The sequence below is a fragment of the Pan paniscus genome, chromosome 15 (assembly GCF_029289425.2).
Source record: "Pan paniscus chromosome 15, NHGRI_mPanPan1-v2.0_pri, whole genome shotgun sequence".
In the NCBI taxonomy this organism is placed as follows: Eukaryota; Metazoa; Chordata; class Mammalia; order Primates; family Hominidae; genus Pan; species Pan paniscus.
The window spans coordinates 31,047,566-31,067,031 of record NC_073264.2 but is presented as its reverse complement, the minus strand read 5'-3'; the positions used below and the strand labels follow the sequence as shown (position 1 = coordinate 31,067,031).

At 36.5% G+C, this 19,466-nt stretch overlaps 1 protein-coding gene across 2 annotated transcripts in view; it reads left to right on the top strand.

The window, feature by feature from the left end:
• The window catches only part of PRKD1 (protein kinase D1), a 353,215-nt gene that overhangs the window by 191,377 nt on the left and 142,372 nt on the right, over nt 1-19,466 (top strand). For both annotated transcript variants that reach the window (XM_034937377.4, XM_034937376.4), the window contains exon 2: nt 11,530-11,668. In XM_034937377.4, coding sequence (XP_034793268.1) covers nt 11,530-11,668 — 139 coding nt within the window. The remainder of the gene's footprint in view (nt 1-11,529; nt 11,669-19,466) is intronic.

The window sequence follows — 19,466 nt, the reverse complement described above, 5'->3', positions numbered from 1 at the left end:
TTTGCTCATTAAGGGGGTGCAGTCATGTCACTAATTATTGAGGAAAGGAAGAGTTTTTGGAAAATGACTTGAGAATCATATTTAATGAGAAGGTTGCAATATTCAACTGCCTGATGTATTCCATTATTGACCAGAATAATTTAATTTCAGGACTTTTATTGAATCCTCACCTTTTAGCAAAAGTAAACTGGCAGAGTATTTTCATTTCCTAATTGGGCCATGTCTCTCTTTCCGTTTTGTTCCACTTGACTGAGTCATGGATTAATTTGTTTCTAGTATTGCTTGCCTTTTGTGATTGGCCCAACTATGGAAAAGCACCCTTTGTTCCTTAGGTTTCCCGTTGGCCAGGTCACATTTCAGCTACTCATTAAAACATGTATTTATTCTACTCTGGAGCACATTGTCTGGCCAACCATGAATTTATAGTGAAATGTAACAGTAAATTGTGCTCTGTGGTCAAAAATGCCAAATGATACACACAGCAGCATAAAGGTTTCCAGCATAGGGTAGAATTAAAGAGCTTAGGACCAGTGCCTGGATTGTTGGCCATATTTTCACAGTGGCCAGTTTTGTTAGATTCAAACTTGGAGAGAGCTTGAAATCACTTATCTCAGATGTTTGCACTCACGACCACAAAGCCTCTGAGAAACACAGAACTGATCTTGTAATAAGCTCCAGCTGAGTTTACAAGCCTCTGAGCCTTTCTGAAAGCCTGTTTAGTTTAATGAGGGTTTTCAGATTTCAAAGCTCACACACCTTCACATAAAAACAGATGATTATGACCAAATTAGGGAATGTTGTTCTTTGAGTGTGTTCCCCCAATATCTTCTCTTTTCAGTTGTCAGGCATTGTTTCAGTACACTTTTCGCCTTCCAGACATCATTTTAAAGCACGATTTTGCTAAGTTTTATTGTATATAGTTTCTATTTAGGCAGAATGTTATGTTCAATAAAACGGATTTTTCTCTTAACAGTTGAAGACCAATATGCATATTTTTATCCAGTAATAAAAGGAACAATCTAGAAAAATGTAAACCTTCAGCTTCTGCTACCGTTACAACTGTCCTAAGAGGCTAGGTCTCCACGTTCACATGTGTGACCTACTTCGTAGGGCTCTACAACCTGTTTCTGAATGGCTTGAAGGGAAAGAGCCATGTCTATGAAACAGATGGATATAGGAGAGAGAATATTCATACTTTAGTCATTTTGATATTGCAGATTACCTTTATGATCACTTATAACACTATCTTCATTGAAAAATATAGTGTTTAAATGATAGCTTTAATATGTGCAGCATATTTTGGTATTATTCTACCTAATTTTTTTAATGTCTTCTCAGCCACCCTTATAAAGAAACATAATAACAATTAGGATTTGAGGCATTCAAGCCTTACTTGAACACCAAATTATTTATTACATTTTAACCATCGTTTTACAAAGAGGCATCACACAAAATGTGAGGTTCAAATGTCAGCAGTACAGAAACAGAGAGAAATGAAATATAGAGGGGTTCTTGAAGAAAGAGGCATGTGAATGAGACCAGATGGCACTGGAATGGTGCTGAGCTGGTAGAACCCTTGCCTCCTAAGCCTCTTGAGTTTTCCCACCTGACTCTTGCATCACACAAGCAAATTGACAACACATGAGTTAGAAGTCTTTATAAAGTTGAGCTGTTATTCAGGGAAATGGTTTGCTGTTTCATCTTTCTCTCCAGCTATTATTTTCTTACACGCCCCAGCCCAAACACTAAATCCCTTGAATTTTTCCTCTACTCTTTACATCAGAATTAGCTACCCAAGGTTTAGGAAAGGATATGGAAAGAGGATCTGTGTCTTAATTACAGTCCTGCATTTTAATAAGTATTTGTTTTCTAATCAGGGACAACCTTATAACTGTTAATTAAAGTTCCACCCACTGTAGCTCAAACTGGAGCCTGAGAGTTATATGATAATTCATACATTTTGTATTTTTATTTCATTTTATTGCTTATCCTAAAAATGCACTCTTACCAGTTATGGAGATTACCTTTTTCTTTCACTTTTCTTGTAAAATGCAGTTTACATAGAATTAAATAGTCAAAATATTAAGTAGACAATATTACTATTCTCTATTTTAAAAGTGCATGAGGAGTAACTGGTTTGAGACATGCCCTCTTGCTCTAAACAAATAGGAAAACAATACAAAATTTATAAAATACTGTTTTAGACATTGGCCAACACACCGTGCAGTAATGTGATCCCTCAGAAAAGGGAAACAAACAAGGTAAGTACTACAAACACCTGAGCTTCCTGCCTAGCAGCAGGACAGGAGTGTAGTATAGAAAGGGAGAACCCAAGCAGAGCCTAATTGTCTCGCTGCTTAAAGAAGACAGAGATAAGAGCTCAGGGAGGCCAAGCCAATAGGATTTTGGGGGAATAATAATGGAAAGGTTGGACTTATACAAAGAAAGAGCTCCAGAAATCTGTGTAAGGATCTGGTTTAGTATTTGACTGAATACAAATCTGTGTATGCATAGGGTAGAACTCTAAAGCAGGAGAAAGAGCAGTTGTTGGTAAGCTGTGACATGCCCACTTCCTAGGGCTCTCATAGGGCTGAGAGACATTCGAGTTTCTATCAAGCAAATAGGAGAAAGTTCACCAAACACTTGGGAGAATATTTAGAGATGTTCAAAGAATCGTTAGTACTAGGAATGAACTATCCCCAGAACAAAGACTGCTATAGAGCTGGCCTAACAAAGCTTAAACATAGGCCTTGAAAGGATAAAACTGATCTGCAATTAACTTAATGTTCTGCCAAGACAAATGTCAATATCCATTAAAAAAAGGCAACAAAGTCCAACTGCTCATATTAATTTATAATATCTGGCATCTAATTTACACATATAAAAAAGCAGGAGGCTGGGCGCAGTGGCTCACACCCGTAATACCAGCACTTTGGGAGGCCAAGGCGGGTGGATCATGAGGTCAGGAGTTTGAGACCAGCCTGGCCAATATGGTGAAACCCCGTCTCTACTAAAAATACAAAAATTAGCCAGGCGTGTGGTGGGCACCTGTTATCCCAGCTACTCGGGAGGCTGAGGCAGGAGAATTGCTTGAACCTGGGAGGCGGAGGTTGCAGTGAGCCAAGATCGCGCCATTGCACTCCATCCTGAGCGACAGAACTAGACTCCGACTCAAAAAAAAAAAAAAGGCAGGAAAGTATGACTTAAAACCAGAATGTGAACAGTTAATGGAAACAGACCAGAAATGGTAAAGGTGATAGACTTGATGGAAAAGTAAATCAAGGATTTAAATGAAAACATGAACATACTTAGGAGAGAAATGGAACACATATAAAATAACCAAACACAGCTTTTAGAACTGAAAAACATAATATTTATATGAAAAGTTTACTGGGTATATATGGTTAGGCTTTGTGTCCCCAACCAAATCTCATCTTGAATTGTAATCCCCATAATCCCCATGTGTCAAGGGGATTATCTGGTGGAGGTAATTTAATCATGGAGGCAGTTTCTCCCATGCTATTCTCATGATAGTGAGTTCTTATGAGATCTAATGATTTTATAAGGGTTCTTCCCTTCACTCAGCACTTCTCCTTCCTGCAGCCTTGTGAAGATGGTGTCTTGCCTTCCCCTTCACCTTTACCATGATTGTAAGTTTCCTGAGGCCTCCCAAGCCATGCTGAACTGAGTCAATTAAACCTCTTTTCTTTAGAAATTAACCGGCCTCAGGTATTTCTTTATAGCAGCATGAGAACCGACTAATAGCATATATTTAAATGGCAGATTAGACATCACAGTAGAAAATATCAGTGAACTGGCCGGGCGCGGTAGCTCACTCCTGTAATCCCAGCACTTGGAGGCCGAGGTGGGTGGATCACGAGGCCAGGAGATGGAGATCATCCTGGCTAACACGGTGAAAACCCGTCTCTACTAAAAATACAAAAAATTAGCCAGGTGTGGTGGCGGGCGCCTGTAGTCTCAGCTACTTGGAAGGCTGAGGTAGGAGAATGGCTTGAACCTGGGAGGCGGAGCTTGCAGTGAGCCGAGATTGCGCCACTGCACTCCAGCCTGGGCGGCAGAGCGAGACTCCATCTCAAAAAAAAAAAAAATAATAAAATAAATAAAAAGAGAAAAGAAAATATCAGTGAACTCATAGCAATGGAAATTATCCAAACTGAACCTCCCCTAAAGACAAAAACAATGGTGAAAATTTTCTAAATGTCATGAAATGTATAAATCTATAGTTCAAAGCACAGTGAACCTCAACCAAGATAAACTGAAAAAAATAAACAACACTTCAAGGCACATCACTATCAAATTGTTTAAAGTCACTGATGAAGATTTAAACTGTGAAATAATTAGGGGAGAAAAAACATTGCATACAGGGGAACAGATAACACATACTTCTCATCAGAAATAATTCAAAGCAGGAGACAAGGGAATTACATTTTAAAGAGCTAAAAACATTAACATACAACTCTATATACAACAAAAATAGCTTTCCAAAAAAAGATGAGATAAAAACTTTCAGAGAGAAAATCTGAGAAAAGTGTTTGCCATCCAGCTTTTATGAAATACTAAAGAAAATTCATCAGATGGAAGAAAGTGATACCATGTGAAACCTTGGCTCTATACAAATCCATGAAGAGTGACAGAAATAGTAAAATTAGATACTTTTTTATTTTAAAAATTATTTTAAAGGTAATTATTTAAAGCAAAAAATACCATTCTATTTTGGTTTTTCTAACATTTGTGTATGTAAAAGACATAGAAAAATGGCATAAAGGCAGGAAGAGGAGAAATGGAAATATACAGCTTTAAGGTCATTGTGTTTTGTGTGAAATAGGATAATTATACAAATAAACCAGGAGAGAAGATAAAAAGAAGTATCAACAAATAATATCAAATAATATAGAAAAGGAAAAAAAGTAACAAAAAAACAGATGTAACAAACAGAAAAAAATTGGTAAGCTAGTATCCTTAATTGCATATACATTAAAATATAAATGATAGAAACAACTTAAAAGGTAAGGATTGTTGGTCGAGCGCAGTGGCTCACGCCTGTAATCCCAGCACTTTGGGAGGCCAAGGTGAGTGGATCACCTGAGGTCAGGAGTTCGAGACCAGCCTGGCCAACATGGAGAAACCCCATCTCTACTAAAAATACAAAAATTAGCTGGGTGTACTGTGTACGTCTGCTATCCCAACTACTCGGCAGGCAGAGGCAGGAGAATCACTTGAACCCAGGAGTTGGAGGTTGCCATAAGCCAAGATCGTACCATTGCAATCCAGCCTGGGCGCCAGAGTGAGATGCGGTCTCAAAAAAAAAAAAAAAAAAGTAGAGATTGTCAGACTGCACAAAAAGATGAGGTAGTCATATATATGTGTGTACAACAACTTTATAAAGACACAGGGATTTAAAGAATCACAACATAGTACCATGGAAACATTAATTCTAAGAAGTTTAAAATGGTTATATGTTCATGAAGGACAAGAAATAATGCCAGATATAAAGAGGGACACCACATATTATGAAATGGATAAATTCTTCAAGAAAATGTACCAAGTTTCATTGTTTATACACCTAACAGCAGAGCTTCAGAATACTTAAAGCAAATAATAGAATTGAAAGGAAAAAGAGAAAAAATCCACAAGTATATGTGAAGACATCAATATTTCTTTCTCATTAATTTATAGAACAAACAGAAAATTATTAAGCAAATAGAAAATCTGAAAAACTATCAGTCAACTTAATCTAATGGATATTTATAGAACTTGCCACCCAACAACAGCAGAATACACATTATTTTCAAATGCACATAGAATATTCACCAAGTTTGACCTCCTGGGCCATAAAACGTCTTAGGAAATGTAAAAGTGTCAAATTTATGCAAAGTAGGATTTGGACCTTAGCAGAATTAAATGAGGAATTAAGAACATAAAGATATCTGGAAAAATCTCTGAGTATTTGGAAATTTCACAACACTCTTCTGAATAACCCATGGGTTAAAGAGAAATTCACAAGGGAATTTAGACTACATATATTTAAAATTAATTAATGGTTTTAGTTGACAAAACTTATGTATATTTACCATATACAACATCATGTTTTGAACTATGTATACATTGTGGAATGGCTACATCAAGGTAGTTAACATATGCATACCTCACTTACTTACCTTTTTTTTGTGGTAAGTACACTTAAATTTTTCTATTATCTAGTGACTTTCAAAAATACAATATAATATTATTATCTATAGTCACCTCATTATACAATAGATATCTTGAACTTATTCCTCCTAACTTAAATTTTATATCCTTTTTCCAACATCACTGACCATTTCTCACCTACCGCTTAGCCCCAGTAACCACTGTTCTACTCTCTGCTTTTATGCATTCAGGTTTTTTAGATTCCACATATGGTAGATGTTTTTATGTGCCTGGCTTATTTCACTTAACGTATTATTCTCCAGGTTTAATCATGTCCAGAATGTTAATATTTCTTTCTAAGGTTGAGTGGTATTCCATTCTGTATCAATACACCACATTTTCTATATATATTTATTCATTGATGGACACTAAGGTTGATTTCATATCTTGGCTATTGTGAATAATGCTGCAGTGAACATGGGAATGCAGTTTTCTCTTTGAGATCCTCACTTCAATTCCTCCGGATATTCCTTATGGATACCCAGAAGTCAGATTGCTGGATCATATGGTAGTTATATTTTTAGTTTTTTGAAGAACCTCCATACTGTTTTTATAGTGGCTGTACCTATTTGCATTCCCCAGAGTGTACAGGGTTCTCTTTTCTCCATATTTTCATCAATACTTGTTATCTGTTCATTTTGTTTTTATAGTAGCCATTTTGACAGGGTTGAGGTAATATCTCATTGTGTTTTTAATTTGCACTTCTCTGAATGGTGATGTTGAGCAATTTTTCGTATACGTGTTGTCCATTTATGTGTCTTCTTTTGAGAAATGTCTATTTTTCATATACCTATTGGCCATTAGTACATCTTCTTTTGAGACATGTCTATTCAGATCCTTTGCCTATTTCTTAATTGGATTATTTGTTTTCTTGCTATTGAGTTGTTCCACAGGTGGTCTCTTCACTCTGTTGATTGTTTCCTTTGCTGTGCAGAGGCTTTTTAGTTTGATGTCTTAACGTTTGTCTATATTTGCTTTTTTTTGTTTGTGCTTTTGGGGTCATATAAAAAAATCATTGCCCATACCAATGTCATGGAGTTGTCTCCACATCTTCTAGTAATTTTATAGTTTTAGGTCTTATCTTTATGTCTGTAATCTGTTTTGAGTTTGTTTTTATATATGGTATGATAGAAAATATTTTGAATTGAAAGAAAATAAAGACACAGCTTTTTCAAAATTTGTGAAATATTGCTGAAGTATTTGTTGCATTAAATGGTCATATTAAACTAAGTCTCAAATGTCTCAAATCAATAATACAAGCTTCCACTATAAGAACCTAGGAAGAAAAGAACAAATTAAAGTTAAGTTAAAGAATGGAAATAATAAAGATAGGAAAAGAAATCCATGAAACTAAGTATAGAAAAATAATAGAGAAATTCCATGAAACAAATGCTGGTTCATTACAAGAGAAATTGATAAAATTGACAAGTTTGTTACCAGACCAAACAAAAAAGAAAGGATATAAGAAATTAATGAAGAGACATCACTACAAACTGGATAGTCATTAAAAGGGTGGTAAGGGAATCACATGAATAACTTTATGCCAAGAAATTTGACAACTTGAATGAAATGGATACCTTTCTGAAAATAAACAAACTGCCAAAAGTCACTTAAGAGGAAATTGAAGTCTAAAGTGTACTATACAGATATTGAATATGAAGTTTTAAGTCCTCCAGCAAAGGAAAATCTGGGCTTAACATGGCTTCAGCAGAGAATTCTACCAAACATTTAAGGAAGATATAATACCAAGTCTGTACAAATCTTCCAGAATATGCCAAAAAATGAATCTCAGTCCATATATTTTGCCCTATTCAAAACTTACCTTGAAGTAGATCATAGACTCAAATGTAAAATTTTAAACAATGCAATTTGTAGAATACAATATAGGAGAAAATTTGGTTATGCAAGGATTTATTAGCAAAAGCATGGTCTATAAAGAAATACATGATAGAGTGGGCTTTTTATAAATTCACAACTTTTTGTAGAAATAAACAAAGCATTTCTAAAATGTATATGGAAATTCAGTGGTCCTATATCCGAAACAATCTTGAAAGGGAAAAGACATTGGAAGGCTCTCACTACCTGAATTTCAGGCTTAAGATAAAGCTACAATAATAAATATAATGTGGTGTTATGTTTATTAAGGATAGACATACAGTTCAAACATGAATTTATCATATCACCCAACAATGCTGCTTCTGGGTATTTACCCACAAGAAATGGAAGCATGTACCCACTGAAACACTTGTACATAATGTTCATTACATTTTTATTTGTAATAGCTGCAAACTGGAAAAAAAGACTACAATGTCCATTTGTGGGTGAACTGATAAACAATTATGCTAGATCCATTTAATGAAATACTAATAAGTAATAAAAGGAGAAAGAACCCAAATGTATGTATGAATGAATCTCAAAAACTTTATAATAAGCCAAAAAAGCCAGCCAGAAAAGAGTACATATAACATATTTTATGATTTCATTTACATGAAATTCTATGTCAGACAAGGTAAACTAGGGTGACACAAAGTAGATCTGTGCCTGAGGTTAACATTGTTGGTTGCATAGATTGCAATAAAACTTTTGGGGTTGATGAAAATGTCTCATGGCTTGATTGTGATTTTGGTTATATGGGTAGTTATATTTGTCAAGACTCATAGATTTATCCACTTATATCAATTTATTTCATGTAATTTATACTTCAATGAAGTTGATTTTTAAAATAGTGCATGAGGTATCCATTGTTTTTTAAAGTGAAGAAAATGTTATTTTTATTTTCCCTTTGTTTCCTTGTGCTCTAATAGTATTATTGGAGATATTTCTTTTTTTTATTATTATACTTTAAGTTTTAGGGTACATGTGCACAATATGAAGGTTAGTTACATATGTATACATGTGACATGCTGGTGCGCTGCACCCACTAACTCGTCATCTAGCATTAGGTATATCTCCCAGTGCTATCCCTCCCCCCTACCCCCACCCCACAACAGTCCCCAGAGTGTGATGTTCCCCTTCCTGTGTCCATGCGTTCTCATTGTTCAATTCCCACCTATGAGTGAGAATATGCGGTGTTTGGTTTTTTGTTCTTGCGATAGTTTACTGAGAATGATGATTTCCAATTTCATCCATGTCCCTACAAAGGACATGAACTCATCATTTTTTATGGCTGCATAGTATTCCATGGTGTATATGTGCCACATTTTCTTAATCCAGTCTATCATTGTTGGACATTTGGGTTGGTTCCAAGTCTTTGCCAGAACAGAGCCCTCAGAAATAATGCCGCATATCTACAACTATCTGATCTTTGACAAACCTGAGAAAAACAAGCAATGGGGAAAGGATTCCCTATTTAATAAATGGTGCTGGGAAAACTGGCTAGCCATATGTAGAAAGCTGAAACTGGATCCCTTCCTTACACCTTATACAAAAATCAATTCAAGATGGATTAAAGACTTAAACGTTAGACCTAAAACCATAAAAACCCTAGAAGAAAACCTAGGCATTACCATTCAGGACATAGGCACGGGCAAGGACTTCATGTCTAAAACACCAAAAGCAATGGCAACAAAAGCCAAAATTGACCAATGGGATCTAATTAAACTAAAGAGCTTCTGCACAGCAAAAGAAACTACCATCAGAGTGAACAGGCAACCCACAAAATGGGAGAAGATTTTCGCAACCTACTCATCTGACAAAGGGCTAATATCCGGAATATACAATGAACTCAGACAAATTTACAAGAAAAAACCCCATCAAAAAGTGGGCGAAGGACATGAACAGATGCTTCTCAAAAGAAGACATTTATGCAGCCAAAAGACACATGAAAAAATGTTCACCATCACTGGCCATCAGAGAAATGCAAATCAAAGCCACAATGAGATATCATCTCACACCAGTTAGAATGGCAATCATTAAAAAGTCAGGAAACAACAGGTGCTGGAGAGGATGTGGAGAAACAGGAACACTTTTACACTGTTGGTGGGACTGTAAACTAGTTCAACCATTGTGGAAGTCAGTGTGGCGATTCCTCAGGGATCTAGAACTAGAAATGCCATTTGACCCTGTCATTCCATTACTGGGTATATACCCAAAGGACTATTGGAGATATTTCTTAAAAAAATAAAGTGAACTAAGTTTTTTTTTTCTTTTAGTTAGCACACTGGAAGCAGTGACATCATTTCAGCTGTTGTGTTTTTTTTTTTTTTTAAGGAAGTTAACTTTACTAAGTGACATGCAGAAATAGTTTTAAGCCTGGTCATCAGCACTAAGAGCAATAAGATGTTCTCATTATATTTATTTTTAGTTCATACACAAAATGATTCATGTGAATTTAACCCCTAATTCTAAGACTAAGAAAAAGAAAGAGAGGTTTATAATGTATTGTTTTTATCTCCAGCAGGTATTAGATTCTGGACATTTCTCCCCGACAGTAGCTTCTTAAGGTCCACCTGTATTGACATAAGTGTCAGATCTGTCATCAGTTCCAGGATGAAGAAAGATAATTTTCTTTTTCCCTGAGTTTGCATCTTTTCCCACTACATTACAAATGTCAATTTATGGCAGAAATAGCATTCTTTAATAATTATGTGAAAAAGTCATTACAAGAAAAGGGCCCTTTTCATATAATAAATTAGCCTAGGTTGTTTGCTTTAACAGAAACCCTCCATGCTGTGCAGATGGACCTTTTCTTACACTGCTCATGAGATTGTAGATTGACAGACTGCATGAAAACCGCGTGGAATGCAGTAGGGGCAGCAGCAGAAGGGAGAGGTGGGTTGCCTCCCCTGATCTCCTGATCAAAGGATCTAGATAATGCTACTACTCACATACAGAATATGTTTAGATTTCTTGAGGCGTCTCTTATTTTTGAATATGCCAAAACAGATAGACCCAGTTTTTTGCAAACAAATTGCCATTATTATGTGTAATAGAATTGGAATAAAGCGACTCCCATTTTTTATGTTATTGGATTGCTGTAAATCATCTGAAAGTGCACACCTCTTCCCACCTATATTTCTTAACCACTTTACTGCCAGAACTTATTTAAATCTTATCTCATATTCTCTTGTTTTCTTGCTGTCTAATTAGAAAACCACTTGACCATTACTGCCCCTGTGATCTATGTGATTTCTTTCCTTCTGATTTGGAGTCTTCCCAATATCAACTCTACCATTTATTTATTTTTTAATTTTAAAATATTTTAATGATCTAGATACTTTGAACTTTTCTAATTAGCTTGTATTTGTGCCCTGAAATATTTAAAACAAAATATTTGGAAGGATTTTGACATTTACACTCTCGTGGTATTTGTATTTGCAGTTCCCTGAATGTGGTTTCTACGGAATGTATGATAAGATCCTGCTTTTTCGCCATGACCCTACCTCTGAAAACATCCTTCAGCTGGTGAAAACGGCCAGTGATATCCAGGAAGGCGATCTTATTGAAGTGGTCTTGTCAGGTAGTATACTTTTATACCTTTTCTTTATCCATAGATTAGAAGTTGTATTTGAAGAATTCTTGGGTATATGTTTTTAAGGAAACATAAAAAGCATATCTCAAACTCAGCTCCAAGAGAAGATGTTGGAGCTCTGTCCACATGAAAAAGGGAAACAAAAGGTTTCCCTTTAATTGGCTGTGTCCACACCCAGTACTGCTCCAATCACGTCTCTTGACTTAAGGCTTCCTCCCAGCCCCCTCTCAGCTCTAGCAACATACAGATGGCGTCATTCAGCACCTTGAATCATTTGGACAGCAGCAAAAGCAAACAAGAAACTCACCAACAGTGAAGCTAAATTAGCTGTCAGGGCTGCAATTGTACAGAATGTGTGGAAGCCAAGAAATAACACCAGGGCTAAGAAGCCTTTGACTTGCTAAGGTCAAAAGTCCAGTAGCTATGAGGTAAGCCAAGACCAAGGAGGAAGCCAGAGCCCAGGAGTTAGAGAAGGTCAGGTCATGCCATGTGACGCTAGTTAACTCAGTCCCTGAGAAATGGCTACATTTGCCTCTGCTCACATTTTTTATTTCTTGTTTAGGATTTAGCAGTTAGTAATAGGACTGTGCCTAACCAAACAGAAAAAAAGGAATGTATTTAACCTTTTTAAAAAGCACCAGAGAACAACAGCTAGAGTGGAGATCCTTACAATGATACTCAATGCAATGATAATGTATCCAAATTTTTATTGTTTATTTTTGTTAAAAAGAGAATAATTATTGAGAAACTTGGATTGCCTTGCTCTTTTCTCCTCTCATGCCTTCTTTGTTTACCATCTCTTTGAATAAAAGAAGTCCAGTAGCATGACAGAGTCTCAACTTTATTTCCTCAAGTTCCTCAACTTGTTCAGAGCCCAGTACTTGGATGCACTGATTATAATTCAATTTATCTTTGTTTTATTCACTTTGCTTTGATTCAGTCTAGTTCTCTTTTTTATCTTTATTGGTTGCCTACAGTTGTGTGAGATCCTGGGATTGCCACAATTTCATTGTGTAGATGGATCCTATAAAACAACTTTTTTGCTAGATAAAGGTAATTATTTTTCTGTTGCCTGCACCTGACCTCTCAAAACTACGGACTAGACATGTTGTTTTCTAAGTTTCCTGTTTCTGAACACTAAATTAATTATTCAGGGAAATCATGCACTGGATCAGTTCTTGCCATAATTCATATTAAACTCACAGCCAGGCTGCTTTGTAAATAATGTAATGTTTTATGAGTCCTTTTGCCTTGTGTCAATGTCCAGAAATATATGAGGACTTTTAAAATTGCATTTCTAAATATAATGTATTATTCTTTCCATTTCACTTTTGTTATCAAGCACTTTAGAGTAGTAGCAGACAGATTGAATGCAACCTGTGTGTGGGTGTATTTATGTAGGAGAGGAGTGCTTATTTGCATGTTATCCCAGCATTAATGAGCCAGACCTGCTCTTTCCTCGTGTTGACCTGATGTAGCCCTCTAGAATTCCCTTGCTGCATGAGAACAGCATTCTGCTTTTCCTCTCCCATCTTTGCAAATTGAGAACTTCATTGTCATATGCCCCACCTCCCCTGCTGTCCACCCTTTATGTTCCATGTCTCCTGTTTTCCTGGCCACAGTTGTTGAGAGGGCATTTAAGAGCAGCCCATTTCCTTACCTGCTTTCCCAGCACCAGACTCCAGAAGGGCTCCCTTACTCTTACCAGCTATTTTGCTGGAATTTAAAAGGAGCTATTCTCTAACAGTTTAATTCTAGTTTTGAACGACATAGTGCCATTTTCCCAATGTCACTGACCCTTTAAATTGTTCAGTTATGTATATCAATTACACACACACACACACACACACACGCACACTCAAATTATGTTTAGATCTCCTGCGCTTACCTATAACCATCGGCAGCAGTATTCTCCCAGCTCCTCTCCCACTCTATTGCTTAGCATTGTGATTTGCTCAATAAATGTTTATGTTTACAATAGTTTTTTAAACCATCCCACCCCTTTGTATTACAACCCTGTTTCTTACCCATATCTCTTATCTCTTTTCCCTTAGCCTTTTTAGGCCCGAGTCTATTGTGATCAAATGCCTGATGTTCCTTTCTTTTTCCCGGTCTTTATGTCTTCCTTGCATCCTGACTCTCCTGAAGGTGATGCCCCATTTCCAAGAGGCTTTGCCTCTTATTTTCCTCCACTCTTAGTTGAGGAGTTGAGTGATATGGCCGTCTTCTAATTTCCCATTGCCATTTAATTATTCACAATAGCAAAGACTTGGAACCAACCCAAATGTCCAACAATGATAGACTGGATTAAGAAAATGTGGCACATATACACCATGGAATACTATGCAGCCATAAAAAATGATGAGTTCATGTCCTTTGTAGGGACATGGATGAAACTGGAAAACATCATTCTCAGTAAACTATCGCAGGAACAAAAAACCAAACACCGCATATTCTCACTCATAGGTGGGAATTGAACAATGAGATCACATGGACACAGGAAGGGGAATATCACACTCTGGGGACTGTTGTGGGGTGGGGGGAGGGGGGAGGGATAGCATTGGGAGATATACCTAATGCTAGATGACGAGTTAGTGGGTGCAGTGCACCAGCATGGCACATGTATACATATGTAACTAACCTGCACAATGTGCACATGTACCCTAAAACTTAAAGTATAAAAAAAAAATTATCCAAAAAAAAATTATTTATGTCACCTTCTTTGCAGTGAAGTGATTTATTTTCCTTGAAGACTCATTTCCATTTAAGTATGGCAATAATTGTTGTCAGATTCCTAATTTTACTTTCCATTTTAAGCACCCATTCATCCTTGGTTTTGTTAACATACATATTTATGATTCTTCAGATTCCTTATTATTTATTTTTATTATCAGTCACCCATGGTGCCATTCCTGACTTCACCAATAAGACAAGGCTCCAGCTTCAAAATCTCCACTTGGTAGCACTCCTCTTCTCCTACTCTAGCCTGTCCATCTTGTCCATCTCTACCAAGTGCACATTCCTGTTCCCTGTCTTCTTCACTGCATTTTAATCACTAACTCCCTACCATTTTTGACCATATTTTTCTATCTCTTTTTTCTCCACATAGCATGTGACTTATTATATTCATGTCTTACACCACATTTTGATGGAGTTTCAATGACTTTGTGTACCCGGGCAGGGCCTGCAATACCTGTTAGTAATCTGAATTACTTTACCACCCATTTTTGCCATTCTTTTCCTGAGCCACATAGGACACACAGTTCCCAGCCTACCTGACTAAATGCAGATCCAACTTTCACCTGGCCTAACTATTGTTCAGCAATCTTTCCCCCACCTCTTCCTTTTGTTATCCATAGATATGAGGTTCTCAATAAATATGTATGAGTTCACTTATTAACTACTGGCTATGAGAATAAAGTTACTACATATACACCATTTTGTAAAAATATCGATTTGTTGTAAAATATTATTTCTAGATATATCCTCAAAAATAAACTGAACTTCAAGTCTTCTTGCTATGCATTCTTTTGGCCCACATAAGAGAAATTAGGGCCTATCAAGTGAGTAGGATTGTACCATGTTATAATTTGTGGCAAGGCGAGTGATAGCAGCAAGGACACTTCAGGCCATAGGTGCAGGGGAGCTTGGATTACATACTCATTCCTGACCTAGTCCCTGAAGAGGACACGAAGGGTGCTGCATTTTCCTTCTGAAGCCTGTAGTTTTACTGTTAAGTTTTATTTATCCAAACTTTCTTTTTCCTTATCACAAATTAAATTTTACTCTGTAGTTTGATGTAAACATAACCTGGTTGTTTTTATATTTAACTAACAATCTACCAGCAGGAACATTTTCTGACATAGGACTGCAGTAAAAATGAGAGAAAAAATAGGGAAAAATTTCAAGGTTAATTTTGTTTCTTCAGACAACATCAAGATTTTTTTTTTCTTTGCTTATATCATTTTCTGCTCAGACTTTTCATCATCTTTTAACTGCTTTGGGAGTGAAAACTAACCAAGCTGCTTCTGGCTAATTTCCTGATTTTTTTCTCCCTCCCTTTCTTTTTGAAAAACATGACTAGTGTGAGCTAGTACATTTAAACACAGTAAGCCAGGAAAAGATTGCTCATGAGTAGATGGATTGGGTTATTGAGGAAAAAAATAACAACTGCATGAAAGTTCCCTACCCCACCTATCCCCACTACTGGCAAATTCTCTTTGTGTATTAAACAAAGGACTAGCATTCTTACTATTGTTAAGAAGTAGGAAAACACTGAACATGGAAATTTTTTTTTTTTACCAGAGTCAAGTTCAAGTGTATGGTACTGAACTGTAAAATCAAGGTTATGGAATGTATTTGAAGCCTTCTTCGTGATGGGCCTCTATCAAATCCTGATAATTCAGCCTTAGCAAACAAATTAGTAACAGGACTACATTTACATGACTCAAACACTGTTTGTTTGGTTGGTTTTGGCTTGATCTCTAATAATTATCAGTGTGTATATGTGTGTGTTTATGTCTGTATGTGTATGTATCTTGTAGGTAGTTAAATAGAGACTAGAAAAGGACTACAAGAATTCCTCAAATAAAGTCACAGTTTTAAAAGTTTGAAAGATAAATGTTGAATCTTTCCTTCTTACACTTAAGGTTAAAAAATAAATGTTTTTCTTGGGCTTCTTTCATTATAGATTTACAGTAGATTATCTTGTATTATAACTTTTGCAAAAAGCTATTTCCACATGTAGTTAGTTTTTGGTCCTCACTATCAAGAGAAGGGAGCCTCATTAGAGAGCTGGCACTGTAGTCAAGGCAGAAGAGGCGTGGGCCTATTCTCGGGCTATGACAGAAGAGCTGAAAATGAGGCAGAGAGGTCAAAAATATTTTAGAAGTAAAATTGAACAAACATAATAACCATTTTGATGTAGTTGATGAAGGAGGAATGAAAAAATCAACAGAACTCTCAGGAGAGCTACAGCTATGTGAGGGTGCAGTGACATTTCCTTTATCCCACCCCAAGTCTTGCCCTCAAACATTGTTCAATGTGTTTGCCAAATGATTCAGGTACTTACCTGAGGGGCTGAAGAACTAATTTCTCAGGAAGGTAGTATCATTGATTTTCTTCGTGATTTTGTACAAGTTGCAAAACCTTTGGGCTTCAGGATTTATTTATTTTTATTTTTTTTTTTTTTTGAGACAGAGTCTTGCTCTGTCACCCAGGCTGGAGTGCAGTGGCTCAATCTTGGCTCACTGCAACCTCCACCTCCCGGGTTTAAGCAATTCTCCTGCCTCAGCCTCCGGAGTAGCTGGGATTACAGGCGCACACCACCACGCCCGGCTAATTTTTGTATTTTTAGTAGAGACAGGGTTTCACCGTATTGGCCAGGCTGGTCTTGAAATCCTGATCTTGTGATCCGCCTGTCTCGGCCTCCCGAAGTGCTGGGATTACAGGCGTGAGCCACCGCGCTCGGTTTGGGCTTCAGGATTTTTTTTGTTTGTTTGTTTTTTAATCAAACAAAAAGCTTCTACTAGATGAAAGTATCATACAGTGATAATATTACATGCATTCTATTTTTGTTTTCATTCTGGAAGTAAAGTATTAGGCATGAGGATAGAGTATAATTTCCAGGGCCAGAAAATCTGAGTTCATATCCTTTATCTATTCTTCACTACTTACATTGCCAAGACTTGTAATCATTCTGTGCCCACGTTTCCGCATCTGTAAAATGGGGATAACCCTAGCACCTATATTGTAAGGTGTTTACATAAATTAAAATAAAATTGCTTGTAAAGCACCTCAGACAGTTTCTATACATAGCAACTCCACAATAAATGCAAACTATTAAGATTGCTTCTTCTCCTCACACTCTAAGCAGCCTTTAAATGTGATGCGTATGCTTATTAAACATACCACAAAAGGGAATCCTGGTCCTTTAACTTTGGAAAATGTTGGGCTAAACAACTTTAAAGGAATTATTTGCTGCAAGACTCTTTAGAACTTTGGTGCATGCTAATGTGAAGCATAACTCTCCAAAATCATGCCCAAGTTCACTTTTCACGGAATACTTTTTCCCCTCTCTGAGCATCTGGTGAGTCCTGGTTCAGCAGGCCACTCTCTACAGATACTCCTCTGGGTGATGACCATGGAACAAATTGTCTGAGAGGATGATCCAGTCTCTCTGCACAGAGGGGGAAGATTTGAGCCATAGAAAAGTAGGAGTTAGGAAGCATGAAATCTTTGCTTACATAATATCACAGGTTTTTGAAGCAGTTTATGTAAGTAATTTGTTTCCTTCACAATGACTCTGGAAAGTAGAGAAGTCAGATATTTGAAAAGCTATAGAATATAAATTGTAACTTGCCTATGTCCTGCAGAGAGTAGGAGTAACACCAGAGCTTGAATCTAAGTGTTCAGTCACTATTAATACCATTTCAATACCATTTAGCCCTTTGAACTTGAACAAGTAAACAGAAATAGTTGAGGACTTGAAAGAATTCCTATCGCAGTAAGAGTTTATATTTCAGGGACCATTGATGATATTTGTATCAGCAAAAGTAGCAGTGGGCTTCAGGAACCATTGAGATGATGTTTGTCATAGACCATTATCCTCTTCCTCATAAAAATGTAAATATTTAATTCATATACTCAAACTTTAATGAGGTTAAGAAAACCCTGAAGGTTCTTCTCTATAGTTATAATACAAAATATAAAGCAATATAACAGTGTCACTGCATCACCAGGATCCCATCATAAGTTCACAATTCGGATCAAAATGGAAATAGTGTCTTAGGGTCACTATATTTAAGAAATCCTTATAAGCATGTTTTACTCCTACTACGATTCAATGTCTAAATCATAAACCAGGAAAAAAAATATGGTAACAACATTTTATTAAGCTTCTTTTTTCTTTTATAGAAAGTGCAAATTACTGACTTTATATATTAATTTCTCTTAGATATAATATTATATTAATTTGTCTTAGATATAATACATTGGTTAGCAATGTAGCAATGTTTTATCTTCTGTGAAATTTAGGCAGAAGATAAAAACCCCAAGAGTGATATAGTAAATCACTGTATTATTTCCTCAAAAGTATATTGCATAGATATAGTTTTTGTTTGTTTGCTTTTAAGAAGGCAGAATTAATTGTGGGCAACACCTTCTCAGCCCTACTACTACTTGGGCAACTAAGGTTTTATAAGACCTGGCCTTCAATGCTCAATTTATATTTCCTTGTGTTTGTACTTGGACATCTAAGTGTCACAGGCTGAATGGAGCCAACTCTTCTCTAACTTCAGTTGCAATTTTCTTTGCAGGTGGTTTTGTAACAGTGGAAAATTTAAATGTGTAAATACACGTCATTTCTCTTTTCTCCCAAGTATGGCTTATGTTAAATGTGTCTTCAGCATTTCCTTTTTGTGATTGTTAATATTCTCTTTCCATTCTTATCTTTCAAGTAAACCTGTGTATTAGTCCATTTTCACACTGCTATAAAGATACTACATGAGACTGGGTAATTTATAAAGAAAAGATTCTTAATTGACTCACAGTTCCACATGGTTGGGGAGGGCTCAGGAGACTTGCAATCATGGCAGAAGGTGAAGGGGAAGCAAGGACCTTCTTCACATGGCAGTAGCAGAAGTGCCTGTGAGAGCTCAGGGAAAACTACCATCTATAAAACCATCAGATCTTATGAGAATTCACTCACTATCACGAGAACAGCATGGGGGAAACCACCTCCATAATTTAACCACTTCCCTGCCTCGACATGTGGGGATTACAATTC